This window comes from Cyprinus carpio, chromosome A11 (assembly GCF_018340385.1).
Source record: "Cyprinus carpio isolate SPL01 chromosome A11, ASM1834038v1, whole genome shotgun sequence".
NCBI classification, from domain to species: domain Eukaryota; kingdom Metazoa; phylum Chordata; class Actinopteri; order Cypriniformes; family Cyprinidae; genus Cyprinus; species Cyprinus carpio.
Window position 1 is genome coordinate 3,103,474 of NC_056582.1, and position 27,870 is coordinate 3,131,343.

Sequence of the window (27,870 nt, forward strand, 5' to 3'; positions counted from 1 at the left end):
ATAAATCTTTTTTTAATTTATTAATTTTTTTATGGGGGGAATAAATAAATGTTTCAGTCAACAGTTAACAGTAAGTGGGAGTAAATTTCCTTCGGAAGTCAGTTGCCGCTATATGCTGCTGCAACTTGTTCATCAGCCCTAACTATAATTAAAGAGCCAAGATGGACTTTGCTGTAAAAACCACATTACATTTAAAAAGATAAATTTCAGTTGAATCACCTGATCATACATTTGAGTCATTGGTGCTTGGGCCCCAATAATTATTGATTGCAACATTTATTATTACTATTATTATTATTTGCAAAGCACAAATATTTTGAAATATTTTGTAAAACCTAAATAAGTTAAATCCCTTAATTTTGATGTCTCCCTGTTAAAAATAAACTGTAAGAGAAGGGGTACAATATTCCATTTTTGAGAAAAATAATTTACCTTTTGTCAGATTTAAATTTAATTCCAATGCGATTTCGACAACCATGAATTAAAAGTGAATACTCGTATGAAAACCACACATTTTATTTAGTATTTTATTTATGCATAAAGGAAACACCTCTCTTGTCTCCTCACAAAAAACAATAAATGTTACTGAAGTGTCTGAACAATTAACAAAATGTGTTTCATTTTCCATCATAAGTTTTTTTTTGGAAAACACCTTCAGCTGAAGAGAAGGAATTCAGTGAAGTTGTTACATCAGTGTCTGCAACATCATGCACGAAAAAAAGGGATGCTTTGTTAACTACTACTGATGATCTCTTTATCTGTCCAAGTAAATACCTAAAATCATTTAAATCTTCTATTGCTTCTTTATTTTTAATTCGGATATCCAAGTTTGCACACTGAAATAATGTTCCCAACACTTTGGAGAGATATTTTGATTAGTAATTACAGACCAATTATGTGTGTGTGTGTGTGTGTGTGTGTGTATGTATACGCAATGTATATTCAACTGTATATAGATAGATGATCATTTCACACATTTCTCTCCAGTGTTTTAAAATTATATTAGCATAAAAGGTACTTAAAATACACAAAGCTTGTTGCTAAAGAACTAAAAGTTTTAACCAATTCAGTTACAGCATATAAACATGTAACATTACAAAGAAAAATATTCAGTCATTACATAGAAATGCAGCAATCTTTTGTCAATAAACAGCAGACATCCCTCTAAAGATATATTCTATTTGTAGTTGCCAGATACTAACACCAGAAAGCATTCTGATGCAAGGAAATGCCCAATTAAATCCCTAACTGTCCATCAGCACTTAAAAAATACAGACGATACTCTCGTCAAACAGTAGATATCATGTTAACAATAGAATGAGAAGTTAATAAACTGAAAAATACAATATCATTTGGTGCAACAATAACTTCAGATCTCTGCCCTTGTCATCTGTTATTGGCCCACATGTACTGAAGGCATTGCATATGCAGATTCACATGAAAGTAAACCTATGCATAAGACAACACTGCTATATCACACTGGAAACCTCCACTTTAAAACTCCCATCTCAGATACTACAACGGAGTCTTACAACAGAACAACAAATCTATATCAATAGATATTTCAACACAAGGCAATATAATGTTAAAAATGACTTTGGAAAGAAAACAGGCAGACTATCTGTCCTCTTGTCAATGTTTCAGTAAAATAATATGTATATAACTATTGTTGTGTATAAAATAAAAAAAAAGCCACAATATCTTATAATATGTTGCACATATAAATCTGTACACTAAACTGTGGGGCTTTTGGACATTTTCATTGTGTAATTTACCATGTAGATGCATTAACAGTGGAGCCAATACTTGAATGTATCTCACAAAAACATCTCAGCCATATATCACTCAAAAATCAGGAAAAATCAAAAAAAACATTTAGCATACAGAAAATGAAGCCTGATTTTAGGCACTGATATTTTGTCATATTTTACTCCTTCAATTATCATTAAGTAATGCAAGCATGATGATTCCCATTGCCTAAATAAAGCCAGTACAACAAAATTAAATATATTATTTTAATGTATATCCAAAACACTATTTTTTCAATATGGTAATAAGAATATCAATGAAGTTGGCTAAAGGTACATAAAAATACTGTAACAATGAAAAACTCAACGGCATAAAATAGACCTCATTTTCTTAATGCAAAATTTCAGATTGTGAGGACCAATGACACCCAAAGCATGGCCTTGACAGCTCTTGTGAGATTCACCCAGTCATTAAGTGAGTGAAGTCAGAGAAGGGGACACTTCCAGTGAGCAGAACTCAACTGGTGGTGTCATTTCCACCAGCTCATGGCAATGACCGAGAACAAACCAGCTGTTACACATAGCAATATACACATCTTTCAAATTCATACACAGTTACAATATAAGATCAAACATTTATCATTGAGAAAAAGCCTGTGAATGCTTAATGAATTAATATATGGAAACACTGCGCATATCCATATGGTGACATATGGGTACAGTGTTACAAACAGATCTCGCGATGGTAGTAGGACATTACCTGAGTCCTCAGGACAGTAGGGTACTAACCCTTAGCACTTTACAGCAGGCCTATACATCACATGATGCTGATTTTAATCACACAGTGCTGTTACATCTTACATGAAGTGTGTATCAATAAGTGTCAGTCAATAGATGATGGGTTGTACCTTTTGTATGTTTTTTTTTTTGGTTAGTAACATGAAATTCCCATGTTAGGTGTGTTTTTTGTTCCTCGCCTCTTAAAAGTACCCCATAATATATTACCAAAAAGTATAAAACAACCCTCGATGATCAAAAGAGAACCTTGTTTGTTTCTAAATTAAGAAACAAAAGAGGAGAATTTCCCCTCATCCTGTCTGTAACGCATCTCTCTGTCAGCAGGTGGGGCCACAGTGCCAGTGGCCCTGAGAGAGGTCTGGGTGTGCTGTCGTCTAAAGAGTATGGTGTCAGACAGCGAGTCGGCCCGGGGCGGGATGTAGAGGACTCCACGTGGACGGAGGCGCTGCGGGAGGCTCCTGGGTGAAAGAGCACGGCTGGGCCTCGACTTTTGCCACGCCACGACCCTGACACAATCGCCGGTGTCTCAACAGTCTGTCTGTCCGGGAGAAGTTCAAGGTGAAAAAAAGAGAAGTTAGTGGAAGTGTTCAACTAAAGCATTTACACTTTTGACTTTACCTCAATGATTACTTTTCCTTGTGTTCTTTTAATGAAAATCCCAAATTGCAAACTATAAATTTAATCATTTGTAAGTGTATTCAATTTGCACATGGCTACAATGTCTGCTGGGTTGAAATGATGGTTCTTCTAATTTAGAAGATAATAATGATAAAAATAATAAAATACTTAAAAGATAGTTCACTCAAAATGATTTCATCATCATTTCCTCACCCTCACGTCGTTTTAAGCTTTGGTAACTTAGACTTTAAATGGAGGGACAGACACCACTCAGGTTTAAATTAAAATATCATACTTTTTGTTTCAAAGAATAGCCAAAGTCTTATGGGTTTAGAACAACATGTGGGTAAATGGTGACAGAAAGTGTTATGAGGGCAAGGCAAGTGAACTTGTTCAGACACCTTCCTAGCAGTAGTGGCATCACTCAGCAGTTGACATTTAGCCTTTGTATTTCAATACAATGCATTATTTCCCCAACTGGTAATACAAAATTCCAGACAGTGTAAGGACTAAAGCACTGTTCACACTACTAGCAACTGTTGTTTCGGCTCACCAGTCTCTGCAAACTTGGTCGCTCAGAGGTGTTTCCTGCGGCTTCTAGCAGTACTTTAGGCATGAGAGAACTCTTATTTGATTACAAAAGAGAAAGCCATTTTCCCTGATGAACAGCTGGCAATATGTTTGCAGTGAGCAGACTTGATTTAATGTAAAAACCTATTATTACAACTACATACTCCATCCAATAGGATTAACTTCTCCATCTTCCTAACATTTCCCTACAGCATTTGACAGGACAAAGATGACGTGCGCTCCACTGACTTCAATTAATTATTCAATGAATAATTACATTGAGTTGAATATTTTTCAACTTTCTCAAATGAACGCTCACATTGAGTCACCGATGGTTTCGTCACTGGGGTTTGGCAGCTCTCCTTAAAAATGATTTTGTGTACGGTGTTTACGGGACTAATGAATGATCATGGGAGTTGTCCCATACCTGAAAACCGCAGTGTTGTGAAACGTGTTCTTACCTGCTGGCAGCGCTCACACTGGTAAGGCTTTTCACCACTGTGAACACGCTTGTGTCTCTCCAGATGGTACCTCTGAATGAACCGCATGTCACACATGTCACAAGCAAAAGGCTTCTCTCCTAACAGAGAAAAACAGTCTTTATTAAGCACCCCACCTCTTCCTTCTCACAGCATGCCACAACATACAGGTGCTGGTCATATAATTAGAATATCATCAAAAAGTTGATTTATTTTATTAATTCCATTCAAAAAGTGAAACTTGCATAGACTGATATATTTCAAATGTTTATTTCTTTTAAGTTTGATGATTATAACTGAAAACTAAGGAAAATCCCAAATTCAGTATCTCAGAAAATTAGAATATTACTTAAGACCAATACAAAGAAACGATTTTTAGAAATCTTGGCCAACTGAAAATTATAAAAATGAAAAGTATGAGCATGTACAGCACTCAATAGTTGGGGTTCCTTTTGCCTGAATTACTGCAGCAATGTGGCGTGGCATGGAGTCGATCAGTCTGTGGCACTTCTCAGTTGTTATGAGAGCCCAGGTTGCTCTGATGTGTGGCCTTCAGCTCTTCTGCATTGTTGGGTCTGGCATATCGCATCTTCCTCTTCACAATACCCCATAGATTTTCTATTGGGTTAAGGGTCAGGCGAGTTTGCGTGCCAATTAAGAACAGGGATACCATGGTCCTTAAACCAGGTAACTGGTAGCTTTGGCACTGTGTGCAGGTGCCAAGTTCTGTTGGAAAATGAAATCTGCATCTCCATAAAGTTGGTCAGCAGCAGGAAGCATGAAGTGCTCTAAAAATTCCTGGTATACGGCTGCGTTGACCTTGAACCTCAGAAAACACAGTGGACCAACACCAGCAGATGACATGGCACCGCAAACCATCACTGACTGTGGTAACTTTACACTGGACCTCAAGCAGCGTGGATTGTGTGCCTCTCCTCTCTTCCTCCAGACTCTGGGACCCTGATATCCAAAGGAAATGCAAAATTTACTTTCACCAGAGCACATAACTTTGGACTACTCAGCAGCAGTCCAGTCCTTGTTGAAGCGAGACGCTTCTGACGCCTGTCTGTTGTTCAAGAGTGACTTGACACAAGGAATGCGACAGCTGAAACCCATGTCTTGCATACGTCTGTGCGTAGTGGTTCTTGAAGCACTGACTCCAGCTGCAGTCCACTCTTTGTGAATCTCCCACCACATTTTTGAATGGGTTTTGTTTCACAATCCTCTCCAGGGTGCGGCTATCCCTATTGCTTGTACACTTTTTTCTATCACATCTTTTCCTTCCCTTCGCCTTTCTATTAATGTGCTTGGACACAGAGCTCTGTGAACACCCAGCCTCTTTTGCAATGACCTTTTGTGTCTTGCCCTCCTTGTGCAAGGTGTCAATTGTCATCTTTTGGACAACTGTCAATTCAGAAGTCTTCCCCATGATTCTGTAGCCTACAGAACTAGACTGAGAGAACATTTAAAGGCTTTGCAGGTGTTTTGAGTTTATTAACTGATTAGAGTGTGGCACCAGGTGTCTTCAATATTGAACCTTTTCACAATATTCAAATTTTCTAAGATACTGAATTTGGGATTTTCCTTAGTTGTCAGTTATAAACATCAAAATTAAAATAAATAAACATTTGAAATATATCAGTCTGTCTGTAATGAATAAATATAATATACAAGTTTCACTTTTTGAATGGAATTAGTGAAATAAATCAACTTTTTGATGATATTCTAATTATATGACCAGCACCTTACATCATCGACAAAGAGTCGGAAACACTGTTTCTACACATGAAAGGATTAAGACTGATTGTCATATGGGTTCCCACATGAAATCTTAAACAGAGAGTATATGCATGATTAGAAATAAAGTATCTGACTCCATACAAACTCGAGTTTGTAGAGTTTAATATGGAATAAAAAAAAAACTGCTTGATTGTAAAGTGGCACACTGGGGTTTTGGATTTAAAAATCAGAAACCTAGTTTGAGACTTGAAGTTGTGTTCTACCTACTTGGAGACTGATCATTAAATCATAAAAAAAATGTTCTAATCGATTATGCTTTAATACTTAAATGAATGCAAATAAACTTAAACACAAAAACACACCTTCAGAAACATGAGGCAGGAGCACCTACACAGATGTTGTGAAACCTGATACTACACGCAAGCGTGACGTGAGTCTCGCAAAACTCGTGCCAAAGAGCAGTAAATTAAAGGGGCGAAAACATTTTTATATGTCTTGACTTTGATGCAAATATTCTATGATGCAGGATATAGCTAACACGTATTTCAAAAGTAACAGTTCTTATTCAAAAGTCATTACTAAACATTTTGGCCATTAATTTGAATAAGTCAATTATCTCATTTTTTATTTATTTTTTTCCTCCCTAAACACCTCAACCACAAAATATATCCAAACTTTAGTTCCAATCAAGGAATACTGGGTACAAATCAGGGGTACAGTGAGCGGACACATACCAGTATGAGTCAGGCTGTGTCTTTCCAAGTGGTAACGTTGGAAAAACCGCATGTCACACATCGAGCAAGCATACGGCTTCACCCCTAAATGTAGAGTCAATTTTAGTGAGTGAATGTCTTTACACAACATTCAAAGCAACAAACAATTTTAACGCTGTTTAAAAATGTAGAGCATGCTATTGTTTTATTCATTTTTTTTTCTTTTCTGCATGCTGACCTTAAATAGTCATCACAACTCTTGCCATATTATAAGATCAAAAATTGCTTGTCTAATGCAGTTTGTGTGTTTGTATGGTTTTAATGGAAATAATTTCCCTAAACAACAAAGTAAAAGTTTTTTTTTTTTTTTTTTTTTTTTAGCATGCAGAAAACGAACATTAACTATAAAAAGGCAGGGGTTTGAGATGACACATACCCGTATGAGTGAGGCTGTGTCTCTGCAGGTGGTAACGCTGAAAAAACCTCATGTCACACATCGAGCAAGCATACGGCTTCACCCCTGAATGCACAGAGCACCAACAGTTCATGTATGTGTTTCTATTAATATAGCATTTCTGGGGGAAAAATCCTGCTCATACTAAATGCATCCGCAGTAACCAAAAAAAAAAAAAAAACAAGTATAATTAAAATGTGGGCTATATTACAAAGCATCATGAAATTAGATAAAGTATTGTGTGTGCATTATAATCATTTTATATTTAACATGATATTTTGTGTGTGCCACAAAGATTTAGTTGTGTTGATATTCCCTTCCTCTGTAATCAGATGAGCAAAAATTCAGTAAAACAAATAATCCTGCTTTGGAAAAAAAGATGGTGGCATTATCGTCAGCGTTTTTTTTTTTTTTTTATGCTTGCTGAATAGAAAAAATACAAACTCGAGTTTGTTGTAGTTTAAACAGATTGTGTCTCTCTCCATAACATACTGAGAGCTTTCGTAGGGCTCGCAAAATCCCTGGTAGCCTTTTAGGCAGACATTCTTCAGATTTTGGTCGCCCAAAATGAATTTAACTAGCCCGAAAAAAATTAAAATAAATAAATAAAAATTAAATCCTTGGCTGAACTTTACTACGGACAAATCAGCATCATCACAAACTTCAGTGACTGTATTTTTCCTTCAATTAACAAGTCAAGAGTAGGGGTGCAACGGATCATGGTTTGGATCATATTACGGATTTGGAGTCAGATTGAAAACAACACACAACTTATTTGATAACAAAAAAAGAAAAAGAAAAAAAATAGTAGCATAAATTACATTGTTAAAGGCACGTGAACGTCAGTAATAAAATAAGAAATAATTAATTACAAGCATAGACAAATAAAACAAAGTCACAAATAAAATAAAGGTCTACCATTAGTTTTCAGGTACAGAAATGTAATAATTAACTGTTAAGCCACACTGCACAGTGTTCAATTTATAAATTACATATAGACCAATATTTGTTAAAGTTGTGTTTTGTTGTTTGACTGAAGGAATAGTTTTTGTCATTATTTACTCACACTCATGTCTTTCCAAACCTGTATGTGTTTATTTTTTATGTTGAACACAGAAGATATTTTGAAGAATTTTGAAGAACAGTTGTTGGTCCCCATTGACTTCCATAGTAAAGAAAGAAATACTATGGAAGTCAATCAACTGTTTGATTAACAGAATTATTCAAAATATCTTCTATGTTCAACAAAATAAAGAAACTCAAACAGGTTTGGAATGACACAAGGGTGAGTAAATGATGACAAAATTTTCATTTTTGGGTGAACTATCCCCATAACATTAATGACACAGACAGCAGCAGCTATTTACAGCCTGCTGTCCCTTTAAGAATGAATGCATGTATCCAATATAATGATACATGTGCGATTTCTTTCTCTACTGTTAGAGAGACATAACCTACTGTGTTGACGAGAATACTTGCCAAGAACCGGTATTTTGAGATGATTTTGTGTGTATGTGTCCATTCAAGCTTAAGGATACGAAAAGAGGAATCAATTCGGTGTTCGCGTGCTGTCTGAAACGCTGCTCTTTGTGTGTGCGCAAATAAAAATAAAAAATAGAGTGTGAGTACAAAACTGAATTCTCTTTTGCTTCTTCATATGCTTGAATGGTTTAAATGTTTAAATTAGCAACATGTACAAATGACCAACTATGATCCGTTTCACCATTACAAGCGTGTGAACAATGTGAATCAAGGAAGGAATTTCATATCGCTATATAAGATAGCCAGTCGGTAAGATAGCCAATACATCATGGAAGCTATACATTAAGAAAAAACGACTAGAATCTGGACAAAATACCATCTAGATATCGAGCTAGCGATTTTGCGAGCCCTGCTTTGAGAGGCAATTCATAATAATATATATAAACAGAGATTTCACCTACCCGTATGGGTGAGGCTGTGTCTCTGTAGATGGTAACGCTGGAAAAAACGCATGTCACACATGGTGCAAGCATAAGGCTTCACCCCTAAATGCACAAAGTAGCAGTGTATTAGCCTTACTACCACCTGTCAACTTAAACCAAGCACTCATGGAAACTGCTCAACTCACAGAACAACGTATATAAAGGAAGTTTTCACTACAGTCTCATTAGCCAAGTAAGGTGAGTTATGCATAAAATGCTAAGAGCAGTTCACAAACTGAGCATCTACTAGACATGAAATACGATGCAGTGCTGCCACCTTAGAAATGTGTTAATATTTTTGCTCAGGTTCTGGAATTAGGTGAAAAACTTTGGGTTAAAGTGTAACTATAAGCTTATAGATTTAGGGATTTCTACCTTTTGGGAAGTGCTTTCTCTTTTCTCTTGATACTTAATACGCTAGTACTTAACTATAAAATAATTATTCTTTTCTCAGATTTAGACGGAAAGATTATTGAGCTCATTTTGGTCTGATTTTTTTGACTGTAAAATGGTTTATGAAAGTGGACAAAATTGTCATCTTATAAAAATAATATGGAAATGTATAAATCTGTAGTGTTAAGGATAGCTGACAGTATGCACTTTAACCCAAGATCACATTCATTTAATAATAAAATAAATAAATATATATGTGTGTGTGTGTGTGTAATAATTTGGGACACTCCATTTCTCCTGTCTAAAAGTAATGTACTAAACTAATTAATACTGAAATTGCATACTTCCAGCTTCCTGTTAGTCAATGGCAGCAGAGCTCAGATATGATCTAAGGGGGGTAAGACAGAAAGACACATACCCGTATGAGTGAGGCTGTGTCTCTGCAGATGGTAACGGTGGAAAAAACGCATGTCACACATGGAACAAGCATACGGCTTCACCCCTAAATGACCAGAGCAAAATATTAACCATACGCATCATCTTAATAATACAACCTAACAAATTTTAACTGAGAATCAAAGATAGTAGCCTAATTTTACATTCTGACCCAGCTGTCATGTTAGTATGACTACATCATGATTAGTTCCTAACAAGAGCTTCACAGTCAAATTATGCAATAATTCTCAGACATAGGAGTTAATGTTGGAAATGCATATTTTCATAATTATTGCCAAATACAGAAATCTCCATCATCATTAACTGACTGTAGTTGTACTGTGATTATACTGCCTATAATAAACATTTTTGTTCTCCACAAAGTCTTCCAAAAAAAAAAAAAAAAAAAAAAAAAATTCCTGCTCATGAACCAACTACTATGAGTCAAACATGAACCACTGCAGTAAATTTTGTGAAACTGGAAATTAGTCATTCTTTCATCAAGTGAATAACTATGACTGACACTCTGTGGGTGCACTTAAGCGAAACTTCACTGGTCCTCCTCCAAAAACCTTTTTAGTAAATCTGAACAAGATAAAACATTTAATGGTAAAAGCTCATAATTTTGAACATTATTTTATGCTCATTTATGTTACATGCTGAAGAAAACCAGCAGTGTGAGAGGGGTGCAAAGAGACGACACATACCCGTATGGGTGATGGTGTGTCTCTGGAGATGGTAGCGTTGGAAAAACCTCATGTCACACATTGTGCAAGCAAATGGCTTCACCCCTAAATGCAGAGTACTAGTATTAGAATGGACTTGCGAATATCAGCTTCAATGTAGCAACTTCATGATCAAAGACAACAGAGCATTCACAAGGGAAACAGCCACACACACAAAAAAAAAAAAATTAGATGAATAATCTAAAAAGAATATAATTATAATAAACAAATATGAAAACAGTGTTCACAACAGTAGGCTCATTCTCAGGAAATGGTGCCATTTGTGCCCCATGAATGAAATACAAAAACTGATGGAAAAAACACGGATATTGCAAAAACGAATATATAATAGTCTAACAGACTCCCCTTTTAAATTTAATACGAAATTGTTACTACGCAAAACAACAATAATTGTTAGTAAATGGTGATAATGTATAGTTTAAGGCTGCTGGATAGCACCAGTGTTATTGCTTCTTGTTAGTGCTGTAATGCTGGGGTGGTCTAACCATTTATAATGTTTGAAACTGCTTTAAAATGTAGCAATACATTAAATTTCTAATGGGTCAGACGTTTATTGTGGTCTGTACTGACTTACACATATGGGGCCCTATCATACACCTGGCGCAATGCAGCTCAAGGCGCGGCGCAAGTGTTTTTGCTAGTTTCAGCCCGACGCAGTTCTCATTTTCCCATCCTGCATTGCGTTGTTTAAATAGCAAATGCATTTGCACCCATTTGTGTGCCCATGGGCGTGCTGGTCTAAGAAAGAGGTGTGTTCAGGTGCACTGCTGGCACGTGGCTATTTTGAGGAACTGAAAATAGACTGCGCCATAGACCAACTCAAACCTGATATAAAATCTGGCACATTATTTTGTCTTTGTTATTTAAAGAGCGCATTAGTTATATGTGCCTATAGGCGGGTGCACAATGCACATACACTTTCCTTATTACACACACAGGTATGTGCAGCAGCACACAAACATTTTTAAAAATGTAAAATTACATTCTGCCATGTAAATAGTGAACCGGTCATGGCGCTAGCGCAACTGGCTTTTAAAGGAGATGGGAAATGAGACTCTGATTGGTTTATTACACATTAATCCTAAAAAACACACACCACTCACTAAGACAATATTAAAAACACAAAAATAACAAAAGCAGATCACGCCGACCGTTTTCCCGTCATTAAACTAGCAAAAGTGGATTCGGACATGCTCTGAGTGCACCTGCGCCGTGCGCTTTAGATCGTGCACTTAGATCGTTAAAATAGATCTTGTTTCTGGAATGTTGTTTGTGTTACATTGATGCAAAATCAGATTTCATACTGTTCACTATCCTCCATGTGCCATTTACTTTACAGAAAATAGTTAATGCCTAGACAAGGGACCGATTTCTGCTGCAGCTTTAAGGCCCGGGTATACTTCTTTCTCTGCAATACGCTTCATCTCACACACAGCTGTGTCCGTGTAGCTTTCAAAAGTATACTCAACCACGGGTGAGCATGGATGGATGACTTTAACACATGGGCAATAGCACCTAGTGGACTCTCTGTGTTGCACACACACCATCTGCATGGACAAAAAAAAATTGGGCTGCAATTTGTTTTGGAGGACACGAGCTATAGATAAGCCTGAAGGCCCCGATATAATTCAAGTGAAATCGAAGACAAACTGGTATGATGTAATTTTGAACAAAGTCTTGTCAGAACAAATTTTGTTTCAACTTCGAACTACCATTAGTCCATGGTGATTACACAATAGGTGGGTGTGGCTTTGGGGCTCTGCCTTCTCCAACGGGGAAAAGGTTTATGTCTTCAGTCTGTCAAGGTCAAATGTAAGTAAAACATGAATGCACTGGAGAGCTGCTGCATAGCAGAAACTGAAGTTCTCCAGAAGTTATGACCGATAACCGATGTAGTTCTGACTATCTCATAACCCCCTTACACAAGCGCTTGTCAATGCGGGAGACTTTTGTTGTTGTGGTCTCTGCGATTTTACTGCTGTTGTTATTCCATCTTTTAGCTTCATTTTATACTGTGACACAAGGCATGGGCCAGTGTTGCCACCTTGTGGGACAACTGATTAGTGCAAAACAAAGAACAGTGATGTGTTTTAATTATATTTACAGAAATATTAACTAACTCTGTGTGCTGCAGCGGTATCATTTCCTAGTTTAGGCCGTTATGAGCCATCTTTGAACTGACCCTTAACCCCGTTTTGAATGTAAGACTTGATCATTGTTCAAAACATTACATAAGAGAATTTAGTTATTTTTTTGATTATAGGTTGCGGTTTATGCTGCCATCATGTGCATCGTCATATGCTGCCTCTCATGCACACACTCTTTTTACTCAGGATTAGATTCCAATTTTGATCTGCTGGTTAAACGTCTAATACATTTTCAAAAGAGGAAAAAAAGAAAAAAGAGAAAAAAAAAAAAAAACATGTTCTCCATGTTTCCTACTTTGTCTGACAGCAAAGCACTTAAATGTGACATATTCATGATTACGATTTAAAAATTCTAAGATTCTAAATTATTTCTTCCACTTTCCAAATCAAGGCAGCATTACTTCAAGGCAAAAAAAAACAAAAGCATAAAAAACAATGAAAAAAACAGGCATCATTTTCAAATTATAGGTATATGAATTTGATTTTTACAGTGACAGGTTTAAAATAAATGTAGTGCTTTAGGGTTAGTAATAATACATAACTAGAAACTTGCAAGGCATACACTGATCAGAAACAACATTAAAATGACAGACGACGTTGTTACCATTGATTTAATATACTGTTTTAATGGTTCTTGTCAAGGGGTGCGATATATTAGCCAGCAAATGAACAATTAGTTCTTGAATTTCATGTGCTGCAAACTGGAAAAATGGGCAAGCGAAACAATCTGAGTGACTCTGACAGGGTCAAATAGTGATGGCTAAAAGACTGGCTCAGAGCATCTCCAAAATGCAAAGTATTGTGGGGTATTCCTGGTTTGCAGTGGTTAGGACCTCCCAAAAATGGTGCGGGTCATGGGCACCCAAGGCTCAAACATAAGGCCTGTTCACACCGGGACGAATTTCGCGCGCGATATTCGCCGACGTTTAACGCCTCGTGACTAAACAAAGGCGCGCCAATGTGAGTGTGCACACCGACGCGAAAAAACACGGCACGCGTAAAAGCGTCATTTTTTTAAAAAACGCCTCGGGTTCGTTTTTTTTTGGTTTGACGCCCCGCGTCAAAAACTATACGACCAATGAGAATGGCGCTTTTGCACACGTGTCTGGAGCTTCTGAAGTTACAGTAAAACACAACTTGGGGGCGCTCAAACACAAAAACTGTCTTGCTGAGCACACATACGTAACGGCGAAGAAGATATACGCCAGGTAGCGTCTACACTGCCGGGAAGAAATAAGACGAAGAAGATGTAAGGCAAGATGAATGTAGAGTTGCTGGTCCTCGTTGGGGTCGGAACACAAAGAACTATATGACAAACGCGACAGCGATTACAAAAAATCTTGATAAAAGAGAACTAGTATGGTTTTACATTAAGCGCCATCTAATGTCAGTGAATGAATTTGCATGTTCACTCGGCTCATCGTCAGCGAAAATCGCTTGGGTGTGAACACAAAAAACGCGTTGAAAAACGCTGGCGAATGACTGTCTGGTCCGAATAAAAAAAACTACCTCAACCATTAAAATCATGGGCACCCAAGGCTCACTAATGTTTGTGGAATGTGAAGGCTAGCCTGTCTGGTCCGATTACAAAGAGCTACTGTCTCTCAAATTGCTGAAAATGTAATACTGCTTATGATACAAAGGTGTACACTGCATCAAAATTTGCTGGTACTGCTGCAGATCAGTCAAGGGGCCACCCTTTCAACTGCTGAAATGACACATGAGCAACAGAACTGGATCCTAGAGCAATGGAAGAAGGTCGTCTGGTCTGAGGAATCACATTAACTGTCCAGGTGGTGGATCCAGGTAGATGGCTGGGTGTCTATGTATTGTTTACCTGGGGAAGAGATGGCAGCAGGGGAAGAAGCACTATGGCAAGAAAGCAGGCCAACAGAGGAAGTGTTTTGCTCTGGACAATGTTCTGTTGGAAACCTTTAGTCCTGGCATTCATGTGGATGTTACTTTGACACATACCACCTACCTAAAGATTAATGCAGACTACATACAGCCCTTAATGGCTGTGCTGTTTGCTGATGGCAGTGTCCTCTTTCAGCAGAATAATGCACCCTGCCACACTGCACAAAATTGTTCAGGAATGATTTGAGGAACATGATAAAGAGTTCAAGGTGTGGCCTTGGCCTCCAAATTCCACAGATCTCAATCCTATTCAGCATCTATGGGATGTGCTGGATGAACAAATCCAATCCATGGAGGACTTGCAGGATCCATCCATGAAACTTGCAGGACTTAAAGGATCTGCTGCTAATGTTTTGGTGCTAGAGAACACAGGACACATTCAGAGGTCTTATGAAGTCAATGTTTTGATGCACCAAAGCTGTTTAGCAGCATGAGATGAGATCAGACAGGTGGCTTTAATGTTGTGGCTGATCAGTGTTTTTAGTATTGGGATTGTGGTTACAGCTCAAGAATCAGCCACTGAAAAAATGATGACGTGATGAAGTAAGGCCGAGTATGGTGTCCCATACTAGGAATTTCTGCTCTGCATTTCACCCATCTAAGTGCACACACACAGTAGTGAGTAGTGAACACACACCCAGAGCAGTGGGCAGCCATTTTTGCTGCGGCTGGGGAGCAGTTGGGGGTTCGGTGCCTTGCCCAAGGGTCTCACCTGAGTCGTGGTATTGAGGGTGAAAGAGAGCGCTGGTCATTCACTCCCCCCACCTACAATCCCTGCCAGTACAGAGACTCAAACCTGCACTTTTTGGGTTATAAGTCAGACTCGCTAACCATTAGGCCATGACTAACACGATAGACAGGATCGTAAAATTAAATTTTAAGCTATTATTAAGCTATTATCAAAGATGGGACAATACTAGATAATAGCACACTCATCCCCAACTGGACAGTGGTGGGAATTACAGTTACATGTTGCAATAGATTTTTCCGTCACTGCTAAGTTAAAAAAAACAAAAAAAAAAAAAAAAAAAAAAAATTTTTAAAAATTGCTGCTGCTGACACTATCCATACCCCTTTACCCAAACTTAAAAGTGCAGTAAGTGATTTCTGAGAAACAGTGTTGAAAATTAAAATATTTGCTAGCTGTCTTCTAGAAAACATAAATTATGTTTGTACCAAACTATGTTTGTTTGTGTAGCATAGCATGTTCATGAATTTGGCGGTGGAGCAATGAAGGCAGGGATGTTTCTTTTTGTTAGCGGTGTGTTTGTTTGGGTGTTGACTTTAAATATGGACAGAAATCACTTACTGCACCTTTAAACCTAACCATATCACATTAACGTAAGCACATAGTAGCTAACAACTAATATAAAGTGTGCTTAAAAAAAAAAAATCCTTGGTTGACAAGTAAACTGAATATTGTGGGGATGTACCTACCAAGGTGTCCCTCAATGTCTATGATGGTTATGGCCATGCACTTTGGGGCTAAGGTGGGAAAATATCATTTCTAGGATGCAGTAACCTTCAACAGTAACCTCTTTGAACAAACAAAAAACCAAAAGAGAATTTCTGTGCCGCGATATGGCACAGTTCCCTGAGAATGGGCCAGCCATGACACACACACCCATGTGGCTGAGACTGTGTCATTGGAGATGACAACATTGACAAAATTAAAGAAATAAAAAATTCAAAGGACAATTAATAATTTATGTTTACCCCTTTGGTCACACAAAAAAGCCAAAATGCACATGGAGAACCATGGAAAGTGTGGTTGCCATATAATAAACGCTGCAAAATTAAGTGTTTGATATGCTTTAAATGTGCATTGCCCCCTTGGACTCATACCCGTATGGGTTAGGCTGTGTCTCTGCAGGTGGTAACGCTGAAAAAACCTCATGTCACACATGGAACAAGCATACGGCTTCACTCCTAAACACAGAGTACCGGAATGTTACGTTTTGATGAATAAAAACTTTCAGTATGTCCAACACCCCATTGCATTGTCTGTAACTATGCCCAAACTCGAGTTTGTTGCAGTCAAACCTATGTTTGAAAACTGTTTTGCTTGCTTGTGTTTGTTGTCATGAACTATAAAAAGCAATGTGTACAAGGTATTAAAGCATTGCTGCCAACTGTTTAATAATACTGAGCCAGAAACATTTGAGGGAATATTTGGAGGTTTCCCAATGTTCACAATTCCCTGTTTATAATCTTGTGAGTGTAGAAACCAAGTTTCAAATAGGTTTTAAAAACCCCTTTTCATTGCCAAGGCAACAGTCTAAAAAAATAAATAAATAAATAAACACAATATAGTGCCAAACGCTGACAAGTTGGCAACAGTGCTAAGCCGTGCATTGGTGTAGTCAAGTAGAACAATGTAAAGGGTAAGGAGAGACGGCTCACCCGTATGTGTGAGGCTGTGTCTCTGCAGGTGGTAACGTTGGAAAAAACGCCTGTCACACATGGAGCAAGCATACGGCTTCACCCCTAGATGACCAGAGCAAATTATGCATAAGATATAAACCATGTATATGCAACACGTTTGTGTCAATATAGGAGCCGATTGTTGACAGATATTGCTGAAATCGCATGCTTCACAAGAACAGAGTGCAAGAGATGTTTGCAAGCACATAAAAAGCATGTGAAAGGTGGTTGCACAGCTTAATAGGGCACTGTGCTAATAATGGCTACCAGCTACTAACACTGATTCTGAAGGTTAGCATGAAACAATGTCTTCCATAATCTGACATATTTCCAAGGGAAATAGGATATTCAACAAGTAAAAAGTTCTTTTAAATATTGCAAACAATGTCTAATACACTAAATCGAAGATACAAATGACACAAAGTATGCTTTAAAGCAATAATTTACCATGAACTACTACTAAAAATTTTCCACCCGTTTTCAGTTATACTTGCCAAAATGGGTATTTTGACAATTTTGAGTGAATTTGACCTAAGCTGTGAAAGGTAACTCAATTCAGTACTAGCACGCTGTCTGAGAGATGAGTGTGCACGCATGCTTTGTCAACAACTTTAAGCAGTCCTGCACTGTACAGGTATATTTACCTATCGCAATATAAACAATACAACAAAATCTCTATTGACTGACACTTCTTGTCAAAGAACTAAGCCTTAGTCCTCCTGATCTGTGTGTTTATCTTCCTCCTCCTTGTTTCCGTGTCTCTGGTGCAGGACCGCTGTACATAAAACTGAGTTAACCACGTCCACAAATATTTGAAGACCACAGTATACACTAGAGCTACACGATTATGGATAAACTGGGAATCAGGATGACTTTTTTTTTTTTTTTTTTTTCTTAAATAGAGATAATAATTCTACCATAACTCTGAAATAAACCAAATAATGTGTAATTCACTAGAGGCTGTGACAAAATATTAATATCTGTAGTCTAATAATCTAATAATATCTGTAGTCTTTAATTATTAAATGTATGAATGAATGATTCAATGACTCGCTCTTAATTACTTAACTTGTTTCATTACTGAGGAATCAGCAGTTTTGAAGGAATCTCTTGAATTAATTATTCAAAGACAAATACATATACAAATACCAAGCACCAATTACTTTCAAAAGGTGATTTGCTCTGTTTTGATCGTTATTTATATCCTCCTAACTATATACTTTTATCTCATTACTTCAGTGATAATATGCATGATTGTAAGACAGAAATAATACTGTGGTTGACAAGATTGTTTGTGAAGCTGTTTCATACCTAAACATGATAACTGCTCTCTCTGTGTCAGCGGCAGCTCGAATGCAGATTTGAATGTTCTGATAAGACTTTGTGAAAAGTGAATTTTAGACACAGGAGATTCGGTGTCATTTTGAAATAAGATCGCCTGGGTGTTTGAACTGAGATCGCGGTCTTGTAATGATTAATCGTGCAGCTCTGGAATACACATAAATAAATACATGCATCTATCCATCTGTCGCGGTTGACATTTTATATTGTCACAAGGATACATATATTGGCAAGGCCTAATTTGGCAAGTCAATAAAGTGGGGTCCAGAAAATATTACTTAAGACTGACAACTGGAAGATAAACCGTTTGCACCATTTCAAAAGTAAAACTATGAAATCTGTAAATGAGCTTATGGGATATCCGCATGAACCATGATTGCCAGGTTGGAGACTGAGATTTTGAATGCATGGTAAAAAAAATCTGTGGAATTTTGGGAGGAAAACTAAGGAAGATGTCATTCTTCAATAAGATGTTGAAGGAAGCCATACTTTGCGTGCACCTTCAGAACTTAAGATCATCTGCAGTACTCCTCAAAAGCCAACCACAATGACACACATTTTTTCAAGGAAATTTTCTGTTAGAACACAGATAAGCAGGGCTCCTTTCAAAGATAGAGGTGAAAGAGAAAAGCAATTTTTCTGAAGATTAAATATGAAGTTTCAAAAGGGACTTGTGATTGCCTCACAGACAAAGTAAACGTCATGCAGACGATATCTATGACCCTGGACCACAACACCAGACATAAGGGTCAATTGAGATTTATACATCACCTGAGAGCTGAATGAATAAGCTTTCCATTGATGTATGGTTTATAAAGATCGGACAATATTTGGCCAAGATACTGTTTGAAAATCTGGAATCTGAGGGTGCAAAAAAAATCTAAATAGTGAGAAAATCGCCTTTAAAGTTGTCCAAATTAAGTTCTTAAAAATACATATTACTAATCAAAAATTAAGTTTTGATTTATATACAGTAGAAAATTTACAAAATATCTTAATGGAAGATGATCTTTACTTAATGTCCTAACAATTTTTAGCATAAAAGAAAAATCAATAATTTTGACCCATACAATGTATTTTTGGCTATTGCTACAAATGTACCCCAGCAACTTAAGACTGGTTTTGTGGTCCAGGGACACATCTAGCATGCTAAAAAGGCAACAAGGTTCATGTGCATGACAATGTGCAGGAATGTTGAGCAAAAGCAGAATGGAACTGCAGAGTGAGCATAACACCGCATGGTTCGGAAATGTCAGTCAAATGAACAAAAGCAATGCAGAAAGTAGAGCAGCGCAGTGGGTAGAGATGACTTGTACCCGTATGAATGAGGCTGTGTCGCTGAAGGTGGTATCTTTGGAAAAATCTCATGTCACACATGGTGCAAGCATATGGTTTGACCCCTAAACGCAGAACAAAATATCAATAAACTGTCTTCTGCACATCATATAACAGCTTACTCAAAAGTACAGCAATTCTGCCAAATAGTACTTCTGCTAACTAGTACTGCTAGCATACATCTGTTTCAGTGGATATTATTATTTATCTAAAAGTTATTCTGACATTTTCTAAAAGCCTAGAAGTAATACTGTATTCTTAGCATCATTTCAAATTAACTTTTTTTTTTTTTTTGCAGCTGAGTCAACTTTCTAATTGCTCAAATGCTTAAAAAAAATAGAGAAATTTAAACATGGTGTGAATAATGCTATAGTGCAAAAGAAAAAAAAAACAAAAAAGCTAGTATTTTATACTTGTGTCTTGTGTCATTCTTATTTGTGTGAAGAGACCTTAAAAAATAAATAAATAAAATAAAGGTTTTTGTTCTGTGTAGACGCGCTATGATCTGTAACTTTGTTTATAATATACAGATTTTTGGGGTTTCTATAATTACATTATAATTATATAAATAAAAAGACTAATGAGAGCACAGTATTTTTTTTGTTTTACCATATGTGACCCTGCCTGTGAAAACCCAACCCAACAAGTCATTTTTCTGTGGGCTTTTTATTTATTTATTTATTTGTTTACATAAAATCATCCTCCATAAAGATATAGAACATTCTGTGCAAAATATAACCTTTATAACTTTAACGCTGACTGAGTAAGGCCATGTCAATGATTGAAATCATAGTGAAATCAAACTTTGATGCTTTTTATTGCATAATTAGATTTTGAGACTTTAGCCTGGATTTCACAGACAGGGTCACATACATCAAAAACAAAACAAAACAAAAAATTGTGCAAGACTTTGATATCAGTTATAGTTGTATAGTATGTAAATAAAGATGATGCTTGTTTCATAAAACTTTGCTTTAACATTTTTAAAGAGTGCTATTGTGTAAAAAGTAAATATTGAAGGATTGTCCAATGTAACGACACATACCAGTATGAGTGAGGCTGTGCCTCTCCAAGTGGTAACGTTGGAAAAACCGCATGTCACACATGGAACAAGCAAACGGCTTCACCCCTAAATGCACAGAGTGGCAAATTCAATGATCGTCTACACAGAAACAAAACCTTGCTCAAATGTCCTCATAACAAATTAAGCTTTATACACCCAGAAGGGTTTAGCTGATTCAAGACACAGTACATGATTTTTGCTTAAGTGCCTACTTCAGAATAATGTACAAACAGGATTAGTCAGGATTCACGCAACGTTAATGAAACTTTACCCAAGTTCACACTACAGGATTTTAAGCTTGATTTACAAGTAAACGAGCTTGCGACAGGTCAGGCTGTGATCTGTGCTGGTTTCATCTGGCCAGAGGAGAACTGGCCCCCGTCTGAGCCTGGTTTCTCCCAAGGTTTTTTCTCCATTTCTGTCACTGATGGAGTTTTGGTTTCTTGTCACTGTCGCCTTTGGCTTGCTTAGTTGACTGATTGCACAGATGCTATTGGAAGAGAGCTGAACCGGACGATGACATCACTGAATCATCAATGAACTCACTTTAGCTGAAAAATTACTCTGTTATTGTCTTCTTGGGTTACTTACAAACTATTTTCCTGTTTGACTCTGTAAAGCTGTTTGACACAATCAGTATTGTATAAAGCGCTATACAAATAAAGGTGACTTGACTAATGGCTAATTCCTCCCCACGTTCATTTTCAAATAAACAACTCCTGTTTCAAATGTTGTTACGCATCATTCATGAGAATGTGTTGCTGGGTGACAGAGTTATCAGCTCGTGTAGTGTGTGACCCCCTGTTGCAGATCATTTACATAGTGACGCTTAGTATGAACACCACAACGACTTCAAGACAGACAGGAAGTCATGTAGTCTGAACAGCCCAGCGATCTGCTGACGTTTAAAGTCGTGTAGTGTGAACTTGGCTTTTGATCAAATGTATCCGATCACCACTGGGAAACAAGTCTGTAGGCAAACATTAAGTCATTTAACTAAGGTGCAAACATTAAGTGTACAGGGAGAAGACTTGATATTAAAACTGCACTACAGAACTTTGGCCTCTCTGTTGCCATCTGTGGCTGTCTCCTGTGATCATCAAATCAGAGCAGCTCCAAAGCTTCACCTGACCTGACAGCTCAATTTAATTATTATTAAATGCTTACTGTAGTGAATCAGGGGAAGGCAAGAACATTAATTCAAAAAACTATTTTCATATTATATATGTAAATAATGGAATTTAATTCAATTAAAAAAAAATAATAATAATTCTATAGTGCAGCTTATAAGTCCAATAATTCATCACTCACATGCAAATAAATTATCTTACCTATAAAAGCACATTATTTACATTTATCAAATCACAAATGCAAAGGTAACAATTACTGTTTCAAATCAGAATGCAGAGGAACAAGTCGTACCAGTGTGAGTGAGGCTGTGTCGCTCCAGGTGGTAACGCTGAATAAATCTCATGTCACACACTGCACAAGCAAACGGCTTTTCTCCTGTGATAAATCAGACACTCAAGTGTGAAACAGTGAAACACATTACCACAATCAAACATGATCAACACAAATATTCATACCAGTATGAATGAGAATGTGTCTCTTCAGGTGGTATCCACTCCTGAAGGCTCCGTAACAGTGGTCACAGATAAAGTTCTTCTGGACTTTTGAAAGTGGACAATTTCCATTTTCATCCACAACCGCCTATCAGGAAAAAGAAGAACCACAGAATTATCAGAAAAATTATCCATACACTACATTCCAAATCTTCTGAAGCCACACAACTTTGTGAGAGGAACAGGCTGAAATAGAAGTCTTTATTCACACACAATCTTGAATAGCTCTCCACGGCACATACTTGAGAGCATCATTAATGACTATCATACTTTTTGAGTGGGATCTTTTCAATCAGTTAATTGAAGCAGCAACTTACAACACATTACATATACAGAGAGAAAGAGAGAGAGAGTTAGAGAGAGACAGATAGATGTGTATTAAGTTGTACTACCTTACCCTTTAAAAAAAGGTTACTTTTTGTATCCCTACTACAAATGCATGATTACATAAAAATCTATATCACCTACAGTTTGTCTTCTTTATTTTTTTCAGTTTCAAATGCATCATACATTTCACACTAAAATGCAAGAAAGACTGACACGGCAGGCATCACTAAACCATGTATTCCAGTTAGAAACTGGGAAATCAAGTCACAGAGCAGAGGCAAATATCATTGCATGACAATTATGTAATCCTTTTTAAATATCTTCTTTTGCACAATACTCAGTGCTGAGTAATGCACAGTATTGCATAGCTCATACCAAAATGAAAAATCTGTCATAATTTACACATGGCAATGCTGTATAACTTTCTTTATTCTGCAGAACACAAACGAGCACATTTCATAAAAGCCAGAGGGGTCCAAAACAACACAGAACCACATTAACGTTTATTAAATGGGAAAAACACACACACATTTAATTTTTGCTCTGCAAAATAAAGAAACGGATACAGGTTTGGGATAACATGACAATGAATATATAACATGTCATAAATGATTGGTGAACTATTCTTTTATATGCACATAGTATAAAAAGACATGCATAACAAAACGACGTCACACATAAAAGAACCTAAACTTTAACTAGCCAAGTACCAAACTAAAAAAGAAGCAGATATGAATCATTCCTAAAAATCCCAGCCCTTTAAATCACAGCAGACAGATACAATAACAGTTATTGTGCTACAGCGTTCCCCTCCCTTTACAGACCGCCCCACCCCCCGAACAAAACCAGCCGTCTCCTCCCCCACACCACCACAAACACACCATTACCATACAGGAACAGCTGCTGAAACGCTTGTAATGTCACATTTGAAGAAATATATATTTTTACAATATTCTCCGTAACCCTCTCGCACGACCAAACAGCACTGAAAAGGTCTCACAGAAAGCAGTGTATTCAAACACACTCTGCGTGATATATGCCACCCCCACACACTGACCTTCCCTGCTTGCCCCTCCTGCTCTCTCACTTTTGAGGGAGTTCCTGACTTCCTGTTCTTTTTCTTCAGCTGCATGTCTTCATTGGGTCTCACTTCCTTCTCATCCAGCAGTCGGGAAGCTGTAAAATCAGCCTCCTTCCGCAGAAGCTACAGACACACACACACATGAATCACAAATGCTTGTAAACCTACAATGCCACCTCTGCGTTTTAACACAACACTATAAAACAAACAGATTTCTGAAACATTTTACCAACAAACTGAACGAATGCATTGCAGTGCCAATAATTACCGGTTTATATGAGGTCAAGGGTTTTTTTTTTTTTTCTTTTTTTTTTTTTTTTACAGCCGAAGGCAATACTAATAACTGGGTAGTTGACAGATTTTTCTACGCAACATTTAAGGTTTTGAACCTATGTCGCTGCTATCTGAGTACTATAGATCACCATTTCCTTCCATTTCTAACCTGCTTTTTGCCTTTACCAGTTCATTTTAAACAGCCCTTCTGTGAGAGAAGAGTAAAAAGTACAATATTCCATGTAGTGTTTGAAACAATATGAGATTATTAAAGATCCATGTGTAATTATTAAAGAAACAAAGATTAAATGATAGTTTCAGATGAAATATAGAGTGTCACATTGTATGACACATGTCCAACACAACTGAATTTAAATGTATTCTTATTTTACATCACTTTAAAATAAATCACTGTTTGAAAACAGAAAATCATGTATGATAAGGCAGTGGGCAAATTTTGTAGCTACCAGACTTTCGTGAGCGGGCCAAATCAGAATCAGTGATATTTCACTACATTTACTCTTTTATCCAAAGCAACTTACAAATAAAAGACAATAAAAAAGGACAACAAGTGCTGCTAAGTGCCGTTTTGTACAATATGTAAGATGCGTCTTTAGCCGTTTCTTGAAAAATAGTTATTATGAGTGTTTTTTGTTTTTTTCCAGATGGCACAAAATAACCAATTTAACCTAAATAACTAATTTGCAACTCTTTTCACTAATCTATAGCTTGAAGGTGTCTCCTAACCAGCGGAGGGCAGGTCATGCTCGTTGGTAAGACCATGTGTCCTTGCATCCCTCGGTCCTGTGCATCCCTCTGGGCTGAACCGTGGCCTGAAGCCGGACCCAACGGCGACATCATTTTCTTAGGAGCAGCGATGGAACTGGCCTGCATCAGAGCCATGCTGGACAGCACCGCTTCACATCCCAACAGCCCTGCCTTTAAAAAAACATCAAGACAAAAGAATAAAAGATGAGCTTTTGTTGCGGGAAGTGTAGACACTAAGGGATTTGGAACTAGAATTAAAGCGAAAATCCAAAATCTAATAACCCAAGAGAGAAAATAAGATGTCCTGAAGCGTGGAACGTGTAGAGGACTAACCCATTTCATGTGGTCCCGGACCGAGCTGCCGGGTATGTGTGACATGGTGGTGGACAGCGCTTGAGAGACAGGCGAGATGTGCAGATGAGACGTCAGTTTGGACCAAGTGTCACACAAGTCTCTATCATGGGGCAGCAATGTCTTTTCTTTGCGGTGACAAAGATGAATTAGAGTAGAAACATGAGACATTCACAAAGAAAATACAGCAAGTGTTGTAAGACTGAGCAGGGTGGGTAACACAACAATTACAGGCTTTCATCCACTGGACGCAGCACTCAAACACAGAAATTGCTTCGAGTACGAAGAGTTTGCTAGGCCTGAAACTCAAACTGTGTGTGACGTAAATTTGAGATGATGTTGTGAATTTTAAATGTGTCAATTTGTGTTCAAAGCGTGTCTCACTGTTTTCATTCGTGCCAATTTGATAGCAGCTCTGACAAGCTGTGCAAATCCAAGCTGATAATGAAGGTGGATTTGCGCAGCTTGTCTGTTAACAACGGCTGATGACTGATGTTTTAGTGCACTTCCTGCAAATATGGAAAAAATAAAGGGTCTCGATTAAATATGTGCAGTATCACATGGTTAGTGCAAACTGTCACATGACCAGAGCAGTTTATTTCCTGTTTGCACGAAGACAAAAACCAATCTTCAAAAAATCTACCAAACAAAAACACACAAAAGTATGTCAACATAAAGATATGAAAAAGATTTTTGGTACACATGTTCTTTAGGGTGTCTAGTATTAATATATGCATTCACATATATTTATTTTTGTTGACTGTGGTCATAGAATGAGTAAACATGTTGATGGTCACAATAGTGACCGGTGGGATAACAGTGAACTTAGGTATACAATATAAATCCAATTGCAGTTGCTAGTGAAAATAACAATAAAATGTTGCATTGACAAAACATTGCACTGAATTAAAAATTCAAATGTTCCAAAAAAATTACAATAATGATGTTTTTATACTCAAAGCATTAATATAAAAATTTGATGTTATGTTTCACAAAAAAGTAACAATTTTGAAATGCAGTGATAGTTAAATTTTTTTTTATCTCAATGTTCCTATCAGTGTTGCATAAGGTTTTTTGTATGCATAATAGTAGAGATATGTTCATTCAGTACTCACCTTATCCCACCGGTCACAATTGTGACCGAACATAAAACACAATTTTTCACACACTTTTCCAAAAAAATTCAAAAAATAATTATTGTTTATTTCAAAGGGTTACTAATGACACATCATTTGGATATTTTCATGTCTGGGAAAAATTAGGGATTAAACGGGTTAATGACGAGATGCGCATTAATTATCGGCCGATATTTATCGTGCACCCCTATATGCAACACTATGTTACAGTGATTTTCCCAAATTCATGCTTAGTGCTCTCCTCGATCATTGCTTTAGTAACTTCAGCTTTCTAAAATGCTAAATATCTGTTTCTATTAGTATACGAAATTAACTCCCATACAAATATATTAGATTATTTACAAACAAATTCAAGTCAAAGCCCGTTCGTCCAGTAACGTTACATCAATCAACTAAAAATTCTTGTGGGCTTGTTTAGCAGTGTAATGCCCTTTTAAACAGGAAGGAATATGTAAGCATATGAGGTTTTAGATCCAATTCTCTCAACCCTCTTCATTCATCAGACACATCCAAACCATGTCATGAAGTACTATGGACTTGACTGAGGTGTGTTAACAGTTAGCTAATGGAAGACATCCACAAAGAAAACGAGTAACGTACTGTGCGTTTAGCAGCAGACACCGAATACAATCATGCACGTTGTAATAAATGTATGCAGATGAAAGGATAACGTTAGTTATACTTATACACACCACGCACGAGACATGCATCCCAGCGCGCTGCTCTTCGCGCTCGCGCACCAACAATGCTCATCTAACACACCTAATCCTTTCATTCAGTCGAGCTTCCTTAATTCAACCCCTTCTAAACATGTAACCGCATGTCTCGCATCAGTCAGGGGTGATTTGCTCTGAGCTGGAGTTGATTTTAAACGCGTCCATGTGTGTTTCGTGCATACATGGCTTTCTATAATCAGATCCCTAACGTTATCTCTCGAGGCCTCTAAAGGCGCACCGAACCACATCATTCCGAAAGATAAAAGAGCGGTAATAATCATTTTTATTGAAACTCTACGTGTAGTGCTCATAAATCTTACCTTAGTGCTGCTCTATTTCGCTCTTTTATTCCCACTCAAGTCAGTTTACAAACACAGGAAACGCCACCGGAAAAGCTCCACGAGAACGCGCACACTGGCTGCAACGTCACTAAAAGGGTTCATGAGCAAAATAACAACACAGGTAGCGTGTCTCCAAGTTATGTGCATTTATTTAAGACATACCTGAGTTATAATGAGAGGAAAACAATTATGCCCAAACTTTTACTGGATGGAGGTTGTTTTCTTAATAAAAATGTAACAGTAGATATATATAAAGCGAATATTACATTATTCAGTATATACATCCCCTAGATGTAAATTTTTCTGGACCAATTTTTTTGATAATATTCATTGAAAGAGAGCATGGTTACTCCCTGAAAAATTCTGCATT

General features: G+C 37.2%; 1 protein-coding gene across 28 annotated transcripts; it reads right to left on the minus strand.

The window, feature by feature from the left end:
• Window positions 1-500: 500 nt before the first annotated feature.
• On the minus strand, window positions 501-27,620 carry LOC109074099 (gastrula zinc finger protein XlCGF46.1-like). 28 transcript variants are annotated; one of them, XM_042765890.1, is made up of 17 exons: window positions 27,480-27,620; window positions 25,290-25,435; window positions 24,936-25,127; window positions 23,892-24,038; window positions 22,472-22,595; window positions 22,308-22,391; window positions 20,868-20,951; window positions 19,804-19,887; window positions 17,126-17,209; window positions 16,568-16,651; window positions 10,620-10,703; window positions 9,896-9,979; window positions 9,064-9,147; window positions 7,103-7,186; window positions 6,688-6,771; window positions 4,196-4,314; window positions 501-3,100 (listed from the first exon to the last, which is right to left on the minus strand). In XM_042765890.1, exons 2-17 carry the CDS (start codon window positions 25,332-25,334, stop codon window positions 2,936-2,938), a joined length of 1,632 nt encoding a protein of 543 aa, XP_042621824.1. In that variant the 5' UTR covers window positions 25,335-25,435; window positions 27,480-27,620; the 3' UTR covers window positions 501-2,935. The 28 variants fall into 28 exon arrangements, with proteins under 28 accessions (XP_042621824.1, XP_042621825.1, XP_042621818.1 ...); XM_042765891.1 differs by having other exon boundaries at window positions 25,290-25,348; window positions 27,480-27,580; XM_042765884.1 differs by lacking the exon at window positions 27,480-27,620 and adding an exon at window positions 27,136-27,443.
• Window positions 27,621-27,870: the final 250 nt, after the last annotated feature.

Bases quoted from the DNA above. Each gene is read 5' to 3' on its own strand.
- LOC109074099 (XM_042765884.1), bottom strand. From the start codon at position 27,196: ATGAGCATTGTTGGTGCGCGAGCGCGAAGAGCAGCGCGCTGGGATGCA. The intron at 17,210-19,803 runs GTACAAGTCATC...CTGGTCATCTAG, and splicing joins ACACAGCCTCATTCATACGG to GGGTGAAGCCGTATGCTTGC. The intron at 9,148-9,895 runs GTATGTGTCTTT...TTGTGCATTTAG, and splicing joins ACACAGCCTCACTCATACGG to GGGTGAAGCCTTATGCTTGC.